Genomic DNA, 17,837 nt, shown 5'->3' on the forward strand with positions numbered 1-17,837 from the left:
AGCTTTGAGATGCAAGAGAAGGTAGCAGAGCTGTGAAAAGGAAAGTCAGCCAAAAGCTTGGATTTGTGCTGCATCTTTGCCAATGCTGCTTTTATTCCTACAAGACAATTTTCAAACATCACAGTCACACATAGGAAAGCAAGTTGCAGGATTTCAGCAGGAAGTTGCGGGACATGCACCAATTGGAAATGAAGCAGTATGCCCATCCCAAAACTTTTGCAGACACGAAAACAGGGCTTGCACATACCATCGTAGGCACAAATCATCCTGGATGCGCAATCAAAAGGATGTCTGGATTGGACCTCAAACCAGCAAAGTGGGAAAAGATCAGCTTCATATAACACCTTTTCCCACATCCTCTCTTTGGAAAGGATGCTATTTCTTCCTGAGTAGCGCTTAAACACACCTCCCTCCAAGTACTTAAGGTGTCATAAGCACCCAAAATGGCCCACCTTACCTTTTCTCGTCCGTTGATCTTGAGGTTGATGTTCTCCAGAGCTAATTCTAAGCCTGGCCTGTATCGCAAGCTGTAGCCTTTGAATTCAATCTTCCCTTCAGTGGGCCAGTTCTCGTGCAGGAGGTGATTGCCCAAAGTCCAGGGAGCCTGGACAGAGACACAGTGGCACCTCAAGTTCAAAAACACCAGGTCTCAAACAGCTGTGGAACTGAGCAACTACAAAAGGGTTGCTATAGCAGGGCTTTAAATCCTGTGGCTTCAGGGTTAAGCTGATGGGCTGGCAGCCAATTTTCTTCTGAGCCACGTTTAACGTTTGGGGCGAGAGAGCTAGTAGTAAGAAAACGGAGTACCATGCTAGTTGCTCCTGTCTGTGCAAACTTGCCAGAAGGTGCGCAACCCTGAGCCAGCACTCTCCTTGCTGGACAACTGCAGCCAGGAAGGAAAGGTGCAGAGTGAATGAGGGTGAGACAAAAGTCTGTTAGGCCCTTTAAAATGAGCTCTGTTTGCTTCACAAAAGGGAGGAAGAGAAAATGGAGGCTGATGGGGCAGGAGAGACAGCTGTTAGCTTGTAGACCACAAAAATCTGAAAGGCCGCCTCCAAAACATGCCTCTTTACCCTAGCCTTTTGACACCCCATATATATATTTCTGGACCCACCCTATTCTTCTGATTGGAAATGTTTCTTTTTTATTAAAGCTTGAGAAACAAAGAAAAAAACGATATCCAGAAGTTAACCAGAAATTCTAACTGCTTTTAATATTGCATTGCACTATTGCTGCCACTGTCCATGGGACCTTAAGGTGAAAGGCATGAAAGACATCTAACAGATGATTATGATGAAGGTGACAGCATCCCAAGGAAGGAAGGATGGAAGGAAATACGTAGTCCCAGAATCCCAGAGACTTAGAAGCTATGGAGGTGTGTGATCCTCTCTCCCTTAGAGGGAGGCAATGATGGGGATGGAGCTAACTTACGAGTGAAGCAATTCCTTTTCTCTTTCCCACTAAAGAAGGCTCCTTCTGTTTTTCTTGCTCTTGTCTGCCTTCTACTGGAAGAACGGGGAAGTTTTCTGTCAAGGGTCGCATTGTTTCAGAGGGAAAACCATCGCTTCTCATTTTCTCCAATCTGAACTTTGGTCCTTTACATTTCTACATTTGGGTGTGGGTGTGTGCGCGCACGAACACACACACACTTATTTATTTATTTCATCAGCATTATAGCGAAGATTCTCCCCAATAGGTACATTTTCCCTAAACAATTCTGCCTAACATATTTGTGTGTGTGTGTGTGTGTGTGTGTGTGTGCGCGCGCGCAAAGTATTTACTCCTCATATAATGCAGTTTTGTATGTTGTTTTCAGTAACATATGCATTTACCTACCCATATGCATAACATAACATATGCATTTTTGGATACGTGCCTTGGCTGGAGAACTACATTGCAAAATGAAGGGTTAATTTTGAAGGACAGCTCTGTTTTGGTTTACATATTGTTACATTAGGTAGGTTTGCTTTTCCATGCAAGCCAAGTCAAATTACTCCCCCATCAGAAGGCCGGAGCCAAAGGTGGCAGGAGGAACTGACCCTTTTCTCAGCCCCCCTTATGACCTCCCTGCTTCTCTCTCTCTCTCTCTCTGCCCAGAGGGTTGCTGGAAGGACAGATCACAATTGCTAAGAACATGAGAAAGCCGAGCTAGATCGGGGCAAAAACTTTGAACCTTGTTCTCACAGTGGCCAACCAATGGGAAGCCCCAGAGCAGGACCTGAGAGCAACAGCGCTCTTCCCTCAAGCAGGAACTCATAGCTTGGAAGGGACTCCCCCACCTCTTCTCACACCATTCATCAATCCAACCATTTGTGCTTCCTACATGAATTAACTCAAGGAGAGGGCCATCACTTACCTCTTTGGGCATCGTTGAGTAATCAGTCACTCTCTCTACAGACACAATGTTGTTATCCATTTCGGCTAAGGAGCGCACCATCCAGTTCAAAACACCGGTAATCTGAACAAAATGAGAGTGGGTGGGGGAAGCACAAAATGACAAGGAGCCGAGGTGGATTAGGTAGTACCAGATCCACATTCCTCCTATCGACAGCCAGTGTGGTGTAGTGGTTAGCATGTTGGACTTAGGATGTGAGAGACCAGGGTTTGAATCCCCACTTGGCCATGAAGCTCACCTTGAGTTCTTTGGAGAAAAAGGTGGGATATAAATGCAATAATTAAATTAAATTAAAATACACTGAAAATTAAAAATGCAAATACAGGCCTTGTAAGTAGGAACTGCACCCCTCACACCTTGAAATTGTATTTTAACTTTTATCATTCCTTACCTAAACAACCAGGGAGCGAGGCTAACAGGATTAATGACCAATACATTGAGTTAATTTTGGGGCAAGGAACAGGGAAATACCTTGCTTTTGACAGCAAAATAATCCCTGGGAGAAAGCCACCCAGCCTCTGTTTAAAAACCTCCAATAAAGGAGCATCTACCATCTTCCAAGGCCAGGGGCGTAGTTAGCCGCTGGGCTGCCGGGGGCGGCAAGCCCAGCGGCACCCATGGGGGCGGGGCGTCGCTCCGTGCGCATGACGTCATGACGCATGCGCACGGAACAACGCCTCCGTGCGGGCCAGTTGGCCCGCCCCTCTCCCGCTGCGCTCCGTGAGCGGAGCCGTCCTGGGGAAAGGAGAGGGGTTGGGCCAGCGAGGGGGTGTCATTCCCCTCGCTGGCCTGCCCCTGTCCTTTCCCCCCGGGCTCCGCTCCCTGAGCCCAGCGGGCAGGGAGCGGAGCGGCGGCGCATGGGAGTGGTGGGAGGGGCCGCCGCTTGTCACCCCACGTGCCGCCGTTCGTTCCGTCGCTCCGGGAGAAGCAGCACCGCACACACTGTGCGTTGCTGCTCCCACGGCGACGGAGCGAGCGGCGGTGCGTGGGGATGACATGCGGCGGCCCCTCCCACCACTCCCCACGCACCACCGGTCACCCTGGGAGGAACAGCGCTGCACGGACGGGGTGCTCGCTCAGCCGAGCAAGCACCCCGTCCGTGCAGCGCTGCTGCTCCCGGGGTGACGGAGGGAGCGGCGGCGCGTGGGAGTGGCGGGAGGGGCCGACGCTTGTCACCCCCACCCGCCGCTTCTCACCCTGTCACTGGGGGCGTACCGCCCCTACCGCCCCTCCCCAGCGACGCCCCTGTCCAAGGCAGTCCATTCCAACTGCTGAATAGTTCTTAATGTCGGAAAGTTCTTCCTGACGTTTAGTCGGAATCTCCTTTCTTGGAATTTGAATACATTGGTTTGGGTCCTAGTCTCTGGGGCAGCAGAAAACAAGCCTGCTCCATCTTCCATGTAAGTCTCCTTTATTGGCACAAAAAAGTGCATCGTATAGCATGTGAATATAATACTCTACAGCTCCAAATCCTATGAGCCTCATCAAACCGATTCCTGTGCACTTCTTGCTAAATGAATGCAGATAAGGATATGGTGATATGTTCAAGTTACCTGCAGAGCACAGGAAACAGAAAAGCCCACGATCCCTGGACTGAGGTGTGATTTGTTTACCACAGCGAGTAAAGCTGCAAACAGGACGATGCCGTTCCCCAGGAATTCTGTGTTCGTGGCAAGCCACCTGGGATTTTAAAAGAGAGAGAGAAAGGTGCCTGGTTCTAACATGTCACAGACTGGCTGGATGCAAAGGAGTGGTGGGAGGCACCAGCTGGGGAGCCCCCAGGGGGAAGAAGGCTCAGTCCTGAGGGCCACACAGAGAAGTCTGGAGGGCCACCATCATCCCCCGGGCCTGAGGTTCTCCACCCATGTGTGTTGTGCCACAGCACTGCAAAATCAGCCATTTTCTGGGGCCTGGAGACCAAGGGGCGTACTGTGCCAAGAGGGTAAAGGTAAACGACCCCTGGATGGTTAAGTCCAGTCAAAGGCGACTATGGGGTTGTGGTGCTCATCTTGCTTTCAGGCTGTGGGCGCCGGCGTGTGTCCACAGACAGCTTTCCAGGTCATGCGGCCAGCATGACTAAACCGCTTCTGGCGCAACGAGGCACCGTGACGGAAACCAGAGCGCACGGAAACGCCGTTTACCTTCCTGCCACAGCGGTACCTATTTATCTACTTGAACTGCCGTGCTTTTGAACTGCTAGGTTGGTAGGAACCGGGACACAGCAACGGGAGCTCACCCCGTCGTGGGGGTTCGAACCGCCAACCTTCCGATCGGCAAGCCCAAGAGGCTCAGTGGTTTAGACCCCAGAGCCACCCACACCCAAGAGGACAGCCATTCTGAGCCCAACCGTAAAAGCTCGGAGCATGGCATTCTCTTTCCTTCTCAGAAGCGGCAACGTCATACCTGTCAGCCACCACGCCCGGGAAAGACGCCCTGTGGTTTTCATCCACCTTAAGGTCATTCCCCAGAATAAAACGCCGCTTTTCCTTGTATGCACGGATGACAACGCTCCCTTGGAAGGTCTCCGAAATGTGGGAATAGATGGGCGAGCGGCTGGCAGCCTCCAGGCGTTTCAGCTGGCAGGAGGTGGTGACGAAGAAGCTCTGAGGATTCAGAAGGAAGAAGAAAGAGACATTGCGGAAGCAGAGCAGCCTTTCCCAAGCTGGTGTCCTCTGGACCTTGTTGGACTCCAACTCCCAACAAACCCAGCAAGCAAGGGATTGTGGGAGCTGCTGCAGTAAAGTATCTGCAAGGGAACACTGAAGCAGAGCGCCCAAGTCCATCCTTATCACAGTGGCTCAGGAAAGTAAGGAATTGTTTAAATTCCAATATAGTCTTATTGCTGTTCAGTCGCTGTGTTGCGAACTGAGATCTACGGGCATAGGGCAGCATACAAACTTAATAAATAAATAATAATGATGATGATATTTTATGGGGTTTTTTTTTATTAAAGCTTTCTGTTTGTTTTAATTTTTGTAAGCTGCCTTGGGTCCTGGTTCTGGGCAAGAGGTAAAATAATAGTATTCTAATGAGGGGAGCAGGTTGCACATTCACCTCTAATTACAACCATGAACTGGCCCACAAACATGGCAGAGGGAGGTAATGGGTACCTGGAACACAGCATACAAGGCTGTCAGGGGGACTATAGCCACCACGGCTATCGGAGTGGCCATGACGATAACCACGTAGATCTCTAGCAGAATGAACAAGAAACCCAGCAAGGACTTCAGCTTGTCTGGGATGATGGAATCAATGGCGTCCATTTCTTTGGAGAAGCGGTTGAGCAGGTCGCCGCTAGGCGTCCGTTCAAAGAACGACATCGGCAACCGGAGGACATCGTGTAGGAGCCTGCGGAAGAGCTCGTGGGAGGCCACAGTCCCGGCCAAGAAGACGGAGGCTATCGATCCAAACTTCCCAATGGCTGCAAGGCAAGAGAGCCAGTGTGGCGTAACGGTTAAGAGTGTTGAACTATGGCCTGGGAGGGCAGGGTTCGAATCCCCGCTCGGCCACGTAGCTCAGTGGGGTGCCCTTGGGCCAGTCGTTGTCTCTCAGCCCAACCTACCTCACAGGGTTGTTGTGAGGGTGAATTAGGGCTGTATGAGACAGGGAGGTACTGTGTTTTACCCCTGAGGGATAGCTCAGTTGGTAGAGCATGAGACTCTCAAGCCCAGGGTTGTGGGTTCAAGCCCCACACTGGGTGAAAGATTCCTGCATTGCAGGGGTTTGGATTAGATGATCCTTGTGGCTCCTTCCAGCTCTTTTATAATCATGAGGCAGTGAAAACCACACACACCACCTTGAGCTGCTTGGAAGAAAAGGCAATATACTAATATACAAAGGGGGATAAATAAATTGATAATAATAGATGAGAGATACTTTCTTTTATTATCAATATTAAGGTGGCCTGGGCTGGTTAACTAGATAGATAAGATAATGAGGGCCTTCCTAGTTAGCTCACAATAGCAGGTTAAAGCAAAATACTATGAAACAAAACAATCAAATTACACCAGAGACATTGATAACCAGAGACAGAGGGGAAAGTGACCTAGGGAAAGTCTCAGGAGCCGAGTAGTGAAGCCTCAAGGAACTTGCAGAAAGGACCCAGGGAGACTGCAGGGTTGAACAAACCTTGGGCGAATCCAAGGAAAAAGTAAACGCTGATTCGGAGCTCGGTATGCTGCTGCGTTCCATTGTAAATGGGGTCGTTGGCCCACAGGCTGAGCCAGTAACCTTGGCAAAAGGATGCAGCTTGTTGGCAGATAAACAAAAGCAGAATGTAAGCCCAGAGGAAAGACCCCGCCACTCTCAGGTAGGTCAGGTAGACTGAAGTCTTTGCCTAGAGAGACAAAGGGGATAGAAAAGCTCGAGTTGGCTAAGCTAGGAAGGCAGGAAGCTGTCTTTTATGGACACACCCACATCATACATTAAACTATGATGCCACTTCAAACAGCTATGGCTTCTCCCAAAGAATCCTGGGAGCTGTAGTTTGTTAAGGGTGCTGAGAGGAGACCCCACACCTTTCCCCACCCAGAGCTATGTTTCTCAGAGTGGCCTAACAATCAATCCCTCTTCCCAGGGAGTTGTGATAGAAAACTGTGTTATTATACAAAACTAAAGTCATTTCAAATTACCCTCCCAGTTTGCTGTTTCTCGCCTTCTGTCGTGAATTCTGCTCCATCTGTTGCCTTGCAACCTCTCTTTTCCAAAGACTTGTAAGACCTTGATAGAAAGAAGCAGCAAGATGGGTTGATTTCATGTATTGGGTTATCACAGTCCAAAAAGCTTTACTTGGAGCACAATCCTATTCTCAAATTCCACTGGCTAAGGGTCCATAGGGTTTGGTGGAAGCCCCAGCTACACTGACGGAATACCAGCTATGCAGCCCTGTTTCCTTTCCACTGCAGTTTGCCTTCTGCATTATTCATCTCACTGCCCATTCATTGACATTGTGCTATCCCACCCCATTCATTTCAATTAAAAGGAATGCTAATGGGGATAAATGTCATCGCTGACATAACTTTTGCAGACTAAGAGCAGCAACAACAACCATAAAAACCGAATGTATTTGCTAGACTGATTTTCATCCTGGATACAAGAGAAATAAGCGAATACTAGCAATTTCTATTCCTTTCTCCATTCTTGTCAGAATTCTCCAAGATTCCTACTTCCCAGATGGTATTTTCTCCCTTTAAAAAAATAGCATGGATGCTCTTCTGCACTATCAGAGTGAAAATATACTGAATATATATAAGTGAAAGGGCTCTTGCTGAGCTTTAAAAGCTTTCAGGTTTCACCTCACGTTCATGGCTGAGGTCACATCTACACCACACACTTAAAACATGGAGAATCCTGGGAACCATAGTTCATTAAGGGTGCTGGGAACTGCAGCTCTGTGAGGACAGCAGCCTTAACAAACACGGTTTCCAGGACTCTTTGTAGGAAGCCATGGTTGTTTACCGGTAAGTGATACAAGGATGTGTTCAATGTATGTGTGGATGTGACGTGAGGTTGCAGTCCTAACTATGGCTACTCAGAAGTAAGTCCCATTGGATTGAGTGGAGCTTACTCACAGATAAGTGCAGTTTGCAGTTTCTATAACTTACTATCTCAATTACTTACCCTCCAAGTTTTCCGTGGCAGGTCATGTGTCCTTTGGTGACCATTTCAACACTTCCTGTACCTGTGCAATTAAGAAGTTTCAAAATTTCTGCATGTGTGTGAGACAGGTTTTGTTATAGCCCAAATAATAAATAACATGGGAAATGCCTGAGATTAACAAACACTTCAAGGGCCGATTCTTTACTGATGTCCCATAGCATTATGATCCCTTGTGACTTGCAGTACCTTGTAAATCCTGGTCCTCTTTCTCATCTGTGTCGTGTGACCTCAAGAAGTCTGCAAAAGCCCATTGTCTCTGCACAAGTTCATGGTAAGAACCTTTTTCAGAGATCGTTCCGTTCATTACAACAATGATGTTATCCACTTTGGGCAAAATATGGATTGTGTTGGTCACTAGAACACGAGTCTGGAATGAAAAGAAACAATCCATCACTTTGTGGTGTCTGTTCTCTTTGATTCCACTGTACCATAGAAACAGATTTCCTGCTGCCAGATATTACATCTTCCTGTGCTGACAATAGTAACAGACACAAATAGAAAACAAAACAAAACAGGGGTTCAGGCCAACACACAAAGTCACAATATATGGCAAGCAAAGTACAACAAATGCATTCGTCACAATGTATCCGCTATTACAAGACATACAGTGCATACAAGTGGTACTCCAGAATCATCAAAATAAGTACAATATTACAATAAATGATATGTTTTCATTATCTCTGACGCAAGGAGCAGGTGTAACAAACAGGACTGGAGCCCGGTGATCCCGGTTTCGAAGAGAAACTCCTCCTTCAGCCTGCGAAGTTAACAAGGTCCCACATCGGGTACAAGTTGAGGCAACTGCTGCGTACTGGCTAGCCAAGAGTAACAGAGCAGGGTAAGTTCACAAATGGTTAACGTTCCCCATTACTCCACAGCTCATCGTCTTATTTACCTTTCTGTGCATCTCAACTGTTGTTGGTGTAATGATGATAATAATAATACTTATCAATTTTATTTGTCACCTGTAAGGTTCGCGTGATGGTGTTTCATGAGTAACGGAGCAGGAGCCTAAACAGTCTTTTGGCAGTTTTAATGTGCAAACTATTTACAGTGCAGAGCTACAAAAAGCATGTCTGTCTCAGTCGCTGGCAGAATCCGGGAGTGGCCCCTTTCGGCTTCTCCCCCAGCATAATAACTTCGGCACCCCAATTCTCCTCCTACCCTCCTTGCATTTCACCTCTCTGTGCAACTGGGGCGCCGGAAATGGCGTGCCTCCCTCCTGACCAGCCAGTCGAGGTAGAGCACAGAGTCTCAGCAACATCTCCAAGCCCTCTCCCATCCAGGCTCCCTGCTTGGGGCTCCCGGCTAGGAGAGGCGCTGGGGCTCTCAGTGGCATCTCTGAGCCCTCTCCCTGCCTGGCTGGTTCCTTCCCCTTCCTCCCCACTGGAGGTGTGGTGGCTTTCCCCGCTGGAAGAGGTGCTGCTGCTGAATTGGTGTCGGGGCTCTCTGTATGCTACTGGACCCTCCGTTCCCCTCAGCGGGCCTGGTGGCAGTTCCCTGACATCGCCTTTTACAGCAAAGTGTCTCAAAGCAACTTATGTCATCAAACGAGAAACAATGAAACCAAATATTAAAACAACAATAAAACAAGACCTGGGGAAGGGGGCGGGGGTGGTATTCAACTTAGTTTTACTTGGAGAAGATCCACTGAAAATAATGGACCTAACTTAGTCACGTTCATTTGTTTCAATGGGTTGCTCTGAATAGAACTTAGTTGAATATAACCCCTAAAGTACTCATCCAAGTGTGTGTGTGTGTGTGTGTGTGTGTAGAAAGAGAGAGACTGAATCCTACACATCCCACTTAATGATGAGCACTACTAAGCCCATTGGAGCCCATTGGCATATCTAACTGCCCTCCCAATTAAAGATCAAAAGTCTAGCACCTAAAAACAAACAATGATGGCATCCAGTGTGCTTCCCCAAGAAGAGCATTCCCCAAGCAGGGAGCCACCACCAAAAAGGCCTCTGTCTTTGTCAAGTGCCAACTAGAGGGAAGAAGGGAGAATTCCCCAAACTGGTGTCATCCAGACATTTTGGACTCCAACTCCCATCAGTCCCAACCAACATGGCCAGTGATCAAGGATGATGGGAACTGTAGTAGCTGTTGGCTGCTGGGAGACAAAATGCTGGATGAGATGGACTCTTGGTTTGATCTAGCAAAACAATTCTCAAGTTTAAAATTCATGTGCACCGTTCAGAAACAATATTAGGCATGCATCAGTTTGCATTATGTGTGTGTACATCTTCCATGCCCAGTTTCAAGCACCAATAAACAGCGGATTCTAGTTTAACTTCGCTCCATCTTCATCATTTTAGCACTAAATGGCTGTGTTCCTCTTTTGAAACTCTGACCTTATGTTTCAGCTGGATGATTTTAGGACTACATACTGGATGCTTTAATGTCATGAAAGAAAAAGCACCCATTAAGGGCTTAAAGAGAGAGGGAGCAATTAGTACCTTGTTTTTTAATAAGCCGTTTGGTCCAATGACCTGCTCAAAAATGTGCTGGCCAACCTGAGAATCCACAGCAGAAAGGAGGTCGTCCAGAAGGTAAATTGAAGCCTTCTTGTAAACAGCCCGAGCCAGACTGAGCCTCTGCTTCTGTCCTCCAGAAATGTTTATGCCCTGTTGCAACACACACACACACACACACAAAATCATCCACAACAAATACACACATCCCATATCACAGAGTTCCTGGAAAGGGTTTTTCATAAGTGAGGCTGAAATTGGTTTTCCCAGTTTCCTGCATCTGCAAAACCTCAGACTGGCTAGGAAATCACTTAAGCATTGTGCTGAAAAGTCTTCTGGGTTTAGGAAACTCAGCCCCGAATACATCCATCCTATGCAAGGCCAGGCCATCCAAACATCAGCTTTATATAAGAAGCTGCCTTGCAAAGAGTCAGACCATCAGTCCATCTACTTCAGTATTGTCTGCAATGATTGGCAGTGGCCCTCGAAGGTTTCAGATGGGGACATAACCCAGTTCTACTTAGAGACACACAGATTCCAAGCATCTCCATCAATATGTGCTTTGGCTGGAGATCTGCATCCCAGAATTTGGAGAAGTGAGGATTTTGAGGAACAGCTGCATTTTTTGCTCACACACTATTTTGGGAAATACGAAACAAATAAGCTTACAATAAAATGCGAGCCAAGCTCAATTTCTTCACCCACAACTACTTGCAATGTCTACCTTAAATTAAATCTTGACCCATCTTTTGTTTACTCCTGGCATAAACAACACTGAGCAAGACAAACCAATGGTCTGACTCGTTATAATGCAACTTCCTATGGGTTACATCCATTGCTAGTCCGACTCAGAGTAGACCCACTGAAGTTAGCGGTCATGCCTAACTCAGGTTCTTTCATTTCAATGGCTCCAAGCAGAGCTTAGCTGGATACACTTCTATGATCCTGGAAATATTGTCACAACCTGCACCCCACTTTCTCTTTGTCAAAGATAAACCCACAGCTGTCAGGGACTGGGCAGAGGAGGAATGGTGGAGACCGCCTCCCCATCCTGACCCCTCCAGGGAGGAGGAGGAGGAAGACGGTATAGATTTACAGCAGGGGTTTGAGGGACGTTGCAGCTCAGAGGCAGATGAGGGGGAAAGTTGGGAGAGCCAGAGCAACAGCTGGCTGACACGTTGTCATTAGAAAGCATTCCAAACCCTCCATCTCCTAGAACCCGGCGAGCCTTAAAAGTAGGAGAGCAAAGAACTCAAAGTCAGAGGGCACGTAGTAGGACCCGTAGAGGAGATGATGAGAATGATGAATGAGGAAGTGGGAGAGGAAGTGGGTGATGGAGATTCACTTGGGACAATGTCATTATCCAAATGACTTCCCCCCCCCCCCAATCTTTACAGAGAGAGGCTATAGAAGGACTGTAAGCAACTTTCCCTTGTCTTTATATATTTTCCTGGGCAACCAGCCGGGAGCCACTGACAGCATCCTGACAACAGCATTGCACAGAATAAAAATCAAAATGGAACATCGTGCAACACACACCACAATAGGACTATAAAATACAAAAAATGAGTCCCATTTGGAGGCGGGCACTAAAACACCTGTAGAACACCCCAAACAATCAGGTATCATCGTCATTTTTCAAAATTAACTCTTGGTCAGACAAATAATGAACCAAGAACCTTCTCTCCGATTTCTGACTGACTTCCAGCAGGGAAGCTCTCCAGGTCTGGCTCCAGCGCACAGGCTTCGACCACTCTGTTGTACCACCTCCTATCCATCTTCTGTCCGAACGTGATATTGTCTTCCACTGACATATTTTGTATCCAGGGTTTCTGGGGAACAAACGCTACTGTGCCCTGTGAAATTAAATTAAGAGATGATCACCAGCTTTCAAAAAATGAGGGTAAGAAAGGATGTAGCTCAGAAAGCAGCTATTGTTAACCATACAGTGGTACCTCGGGTTACAGACGCTTCAGGTTACAGACTCCGCTAACCCAGAAATATTACCTCGGGTTAAGAACTTTGCTTCAGGATGAGAACAGAAATCGCGTGGCAGCAGCGGGAGGCCCCATTAGCTAAAGTGGTACCTCAGGTTAAGAACAGTTTCAGGTTAAGAACGGACCTCCAGAACGAATTAAGTTCTTAACCCGAGGTACCACTGTATATACATTAGACTCTGGTTTCATACACACAATACATTTAAAGTAGGTTTAACACACATTTAAAGCATATGGTTTTCTCCAAAGAATCCCAGGAACTGTAATCTAAAGGTTCTGGAAACTGTAGCTCTGCGAGGGGTCAACTACAGTTCCCAGGATTATTTGGGGGGAAGCCAGGTGTTTTAAATGCACAGTGTGGATGTGACCAAAAACTAAAAGCTTGCTTAGGATAGGGGAAAAAGAAGAAGCTTCTACCTTCATAGCCAGAGTGCCTTCTGTTTTGTGCAGCTCTCCAAGCAATGCTGAGAGTAGTGAGGATTTTCCTGCTCCGACCTGGCCAACCACAGCACACAGACTGCCCTGAGGTATCGCTAGATTAATCCTGCATGAATAGTAACATATACTCCAGTGAACTTCTGGTACATGCTGTTGGAAGTGCAACAGCAGAGATAATCCGGTGTGCAATTTAAAGAGTTAATTCTGTTGTTAGTAAGTCAGCTAACCAAGAGGGGGTGGGAGGGTGGCAGAGGCGATGTGTGCTCTTCAAGGTGTTGCTGTTGTACAGAATTATAGAATCGGAAAATTGGAAGAGACCCCCAACGTTCATCTAGACCAACCCCTCTGCAATGCAGGAATTGCAGCAGATAATAATCATAGCCAGTCAGTGGCGTAGCAAGGGCGGGGCGTAGGGGGCGGGGTGCCCCGGTTTCCAGGGGAGGGGGCGTGACACTCCCTGGCCCCTCCCGCCACTCCCCCGCAACCCGGCACCCCGTCTGTGCTTCTTTACGGACGGGACAGCCCCACGAGCCACCACTCGCTCACTGGCTTGCACAGGACCAGCAGTGCCGGCTCGGATTTCTGGGCATGCGTAGTGCATCCGAGTTGGCGCTGCTGTTCCCGCGGCAACTGAGCAAGCTGGTGAGCGAGCTGCGGGTCGTGGGGCTGCCCCGTCGATAAAGCAGTACGGACGGGGCAGCCCCACGACCCGCCGCTCGCTCACTGGCTTGCCGCGGGAACAGCAGCGCCAGCCCGGATGCACTACGCATGTCTGGAAATTCCGGGCATGCGCTGTGCATCCATGTGCGTCGTGACGTCACGATGCAGGGGGGTGCCTCCGCGCCGCCACCCTGGGCAGCGAAGAGGCTTCCTCCGCCACTGCAGCCAGTTTATTGGAAGGATTAAGAAACCCCAACAGCTCAGTTCATTTGCTTTTGTGGACTGTCCACCAGCACAATCCATAATCAAGATAAAATCAGGATAAGAGCTCATCTTTAGAAGAAGAGACCCAATTTGCTCGTGGCCATTTACCTTTTAAGGCAGGGAGGGCTCTCTCTGCACCAGCTGAAGGTCCCTTCCCTTACCATAACACAATCCTGCACTGAGGAAGAAAGGCAGAGGAGCACTTATTATATGTTTCTTGGTACAATTGGTGGCTTTCTACATCACTTGCTATACTAGCGAGGTTGTTATAATGGGAACATATGCTAACCTTAGATACAATATAGAAAATCAAGAGCATTAAAGGAAAAATAATTTTGCCTTTCCAAATCATAAAAAAAACACATCCGCTTTCCCCCTTATTTTACGGATGGGGAACTTCAGGGGGCCTCAAATGTGGCCCTTTATGCCTCTCTATCTGGCCCCTGGCACTCTCTACAGGCCACACCCTCTCTCTACATGCCACACCCCTCAGTTGGCCCTGTTTCACACCCTGCTATAGAGTCGCTCCATCACATATTACTTAAATGCCCATTATATATCTTACCCTGGACCAGAATTTTGAACCCAGTTATTTTGGAAATTGCTGACAATCCTTCTGAAATACAATTGGCTTGCTTGTTGCAAGATACGATCCCCCCAAAGAACATTACAGGTTGCTAGATTCTTGATTTCAGTTATCTCATATAAAAGGCGCCATGGAACACTCCAAGAATATTGATATTATATTATTCAATAATTCCAGCTTAAATGGCCTTGTAATATTATTGTCATCATTTTACCTGTAAAACTGAGAAGACTGGGTGTATTAGTCCTTTAATTGCTGTGTCGATGTTCATAACGTGTTTGCCTTGCAATCTGAATGTATTTTATTTTATTTTACTCATTTTACTCCTGTTGTGGGCTTATAGCCAAATAAAGACATCTATCTATCTATCACACCCTGTCTGAATGTTCCTCCCTGGCTGGAAGGTGTATAGAAGTCTGGTAATGGCTTGTGCTTGCCTGGGTGGAGGATAGAGAGTGTGTGAGAATGGGATAAAACTGGCCTCCTGTAGCTCTGCCTTCGCAGTTGGGAGGCAGCAATGCTTCTGAATGCCAGTTGCTGGAGCTCTTGTGCTCAGGTCCTGCTTGTGGGCTTCCCGTGGGCACCTGGTTGGCCACTGTGAGAACAGGATGCTGGACTAGACAGGCCCTTGGCTGATCTGGCATTCTCTTCTTATGTGCAGAAGGTAAAATGTACTTCCCTTGCTCTGCCCACTTTTTCCTCTGGCCCTGCTCACCCCTGGCATGTGGCCCTCAAAAGGTCGCCCAGGAGGGAATGTGGCCCTAGGACTGAATATGGTTCCCTACACTACCTTATTTACTCACTGCACATTTTCTCAGGTAAATGCCTTCTGAGACATTCCGGCTCAGGTCTGGCTAGCGATGGAAAAATACATCAATTTCTCATTTTCTCGATCTTAATTTTCACTTCTCCACAATTCCACGGCAATGTGTAATTTTTTAAAATAAAGTCCTCATGGAAATTGCTCAGAATTTTAGTGTGAATTTCTCCTAATGTACACATTTTATATACAATTTTGCCTAATATACACATTAATTTTTTTTGCAAAGCACATTTTCCCTCGTATGAGTTCAGCTCCTGGGAGAAAGGTGGGATGTAAATAAATGTAAATATTATAATAGTAATATTTCTATTTCCCCCCAGTATTTTGCATTTTGTACGCTATTTCCACCAACACATGCATTTTTATGCATACTTTACCACAGTGTGTACATTTTTGTATACCATATTTGGCTAGAGAACTGCACTGTGGACTTCGGAGAAATCTGATTTTTGAAAGATGGCTGTATTTTCATTTGTGTATTGCTTCAGAAACTGTGAACTAGGTAGATTTGCTTTCTGATGTGTACCGAATCGCATTGCTCCCCCAGATCTCTAGCCAGCAGAGATAGCTCACTCTATCTTGCTGCATAACAGTATGCCACTGTTGTGAGGATAAAAATGGGAGGGTTCGGCACTCGAACGTAGGAGCTCAGTGGCAGACCATCCGCTTTGCATGCAGAAGGTTCTGCCTGGGTTCAACCCTTGGCATCCCCAGGTGGGGCTAGGAGAGGCTCCCTGCCTGAAATCCTGGAGAGCTGCTGCCAGCCAGTGCCAAGAATGCTGATCTAGATGGTCCAGTGGCCTGACCCAGTATAGGGCAGCTTCCTATGCTCAAAAGGAAACCACCCATAAGCAGATACTTACTGCAGTCCAAAGAACCAGAGTCCGTTTCCGTTTGATCCAACTCCTCAAGGCAAAGAAAGGCAGCTAAACGGTTCATGGAAACTTTTGCCTGGAACAAAGGACACACACACACATAACCATGGTGTAACACACACAGCCGAATCATGGTGGCTCTGTTTCACCTCCACTGTGTAGAACTGCTCTGAATACCAGTTTCTGGGAATCACAAGTTGGGAAAAGTGCTACTGTGCACACATCATGCTGGGCATGGTCAGTTTGCATTTCTTAGTGCAGAAAGTATTGCTCTGATGTGTAGAGATCTTTCCTATTCTAATTAATTCAAGAGGGTTCTGGAAGCTTCTCCGTGTGAAAGAAGCAAGGAGAAGGTTCCTGGTGTTTGGGTTATTCCTTCGGAGAAGCTGAACTGGTTCTCTTATCTCTTTCTGTCAAGGTCATGCTGACTATAAAAGTAGGGCCAGAAGGAGCCTGGGTTTCACATTATTATTATTATTATTATTATTATTATTATTATTATTATTATTATTATTAACTTTATTATTATTACTTTATTATTATTATTAACTTTATTATTATTATTTATTACTTTCCCTTTCTATCTCTTTTCCTTCTGGTCCGGTGTTCTGTACATAGTATGCTATAGCAGTGATGGCCAAACTTGTCCCTCCAGCTGTTTTGGGACTACAATTCCCATCATCCCTGACCACTGGTCCTGTTAGCTAGGGATGATGGGAGTTGTAGTCCCAACAACAGCTGGCCTGATCCAGCAGGACTCCTCTTACATTCTAAGAAGTTAGCTCAGATCACCAAGAACGGGAGCTACAGCACCTCATGCAAACTGAAAGTCGACTTCTGGGGCTCACCTGCACAACAGCATTGATGGAGAAGGGGAGAAAAGAATGAGCCCTGTTGAGAATGTTGATCAGGGTCAGAGACACAAAGGCTTTCTGCACATCCAGGATGTTTCCCTCATCTGCCAGCGTGTAGACTGCGAACATGATGAATGCAATCTGCAGAGAAGGAACAAGGGGGAAACAGGTGAAGAAGATACAACAGTTTGTTCAGCTGTCTAAAACGCACCACCCCCACCCCACCCCCACCCTACTCACCAGGAATGTTGATGAGTGGAAAGAAACAAGAGACACAGAGAAGAGGAACTGTGATGCCTTAAGCGCTTGAAGTTCTTGAGTCCGGACACCCAGCGCCTTGACCATGAAGTTGTCTTCCCAACCATGCAGTTTTAGGATCCTGATGTCTCTGAGAATGGCGCCGGTGAGCTTCGCACGGCTGTCCTTATATTTCATCTGAGCCTCCTGAGAAACATAACAATAACGGAGCCCAAGATTTGGTTTCAAGCGCGGAACTGAAAGCTTGCTAATTATTTGCGAGCAGCGACTCATACCTGGAACTGGCTTCTCTTTTTGCTGATTGCAAAGTTCAGCGGCAAGAGGAATAAAAACACAGCAATGGCCGTCAAAGCGTATGGCCCGAGGAGCTAACAGGATGCAAAAATCAAAAGCAATATTAAGTGAAAGGAACATGGACACCCACTCACCCATTACATGTTCTGTCACCATCACCCTTACATTTATTCAGTTGTCAGAAAAGGATATGAGAGTTGGGGTAAATTAATAACGAAAGTTACTAAAATGACTTTGTGAGCCATTCAGAGACTTAAG

At 47.1% G+C, this 17,837-nt stretch overlaps 1 protein-coding gene across 4 annotated transcripts in view; it reads right to left on the reverse strand.

Moving 5' to 3' along the window:
- The window catches only part of LOC117056251 (multidrug resistance-associated protein 6-like), a 42,138-nt gene that overhangs the window by 4,347 nt on the left and 19,954 nt on the right, over positions 1–17,837 (reverse strand). For all 4 annotated transcript variants that reach the window (XR_004427717.1, XR_004427718.1, XM_033166433.1 and 1 more), the window contains 17 exons: positions 17,561–17,653; positions 17,268–17,471; positions 17,022–17,168; positions 16,162–16,249; positions 13,998–14,067; positions 12,945–13,071; positions 12,210–12,386; positions 10,516–10,683; positions 8,240–8,420; positions 8,015–8,075; positions 7,027–7,114; positions 6,524–6,731; positions 5,506–5,816; positions 4,799–4,998; positions 3,949–4,075; positions 2,357–2,458; positions 458–604 (listed from right to left, as the gene is read on the reverse strand). Coding sequence is in view for 2 of the 4 variants with exons in the window: in XM_033166433.1 (XP_033022324.1) it covers positions 458–604; positions 2,357–2,458; positions 3,949–4,075; positions 4,799–4,998; positions 5,506–5,816; positions 6,524–6,731; positions 7,027–7,114; positions 8,015–8,075; positions 8,240–8,420; positions 10,516–10,683; positions 12,210–12,386; positions 12,945–13,071; positions 13,998–14,067; positions 16,162–16,249; positions 17,022–17,168; positions 17,268–17,471; positions 17,561–17,653 (2,499 nt within the window). In the remaining 2 variants the exon portion in view is untranslated. The remainder of the gene's footprint in view (positions 1–457; positions 605–2,356; positions 2,459–3,948; positions 4,076–4,798; positions 4,999–5,505; positions 5,817–6,523; positions 6,732–7,026; positions 7,115–8,014; positions 8,076–8,239; positions 8,421–10,515; positions 10,684–12,209; positions 12,387–12,944; positions 13,072–13,997; positions 14,068–16,161; positions 16,250–17,021; positions 17,169–17,267; positions 17,472–17,560; positions 17,654–17,837) is intronic.

Source organism: Lacerta agilis, chromosome 13, assembly GCF_009819535.1.
Source record: "Lacerta agilis isolate rLacAgi1 chromosome 13, rLacAgi1.pri, whole genome shotgun sequence".
NCBI lineage: Eukaryota > Metazoa > Chordata > Lepidosauria > Squamata > Lacertidae > Lacerta > Lacerta agilis.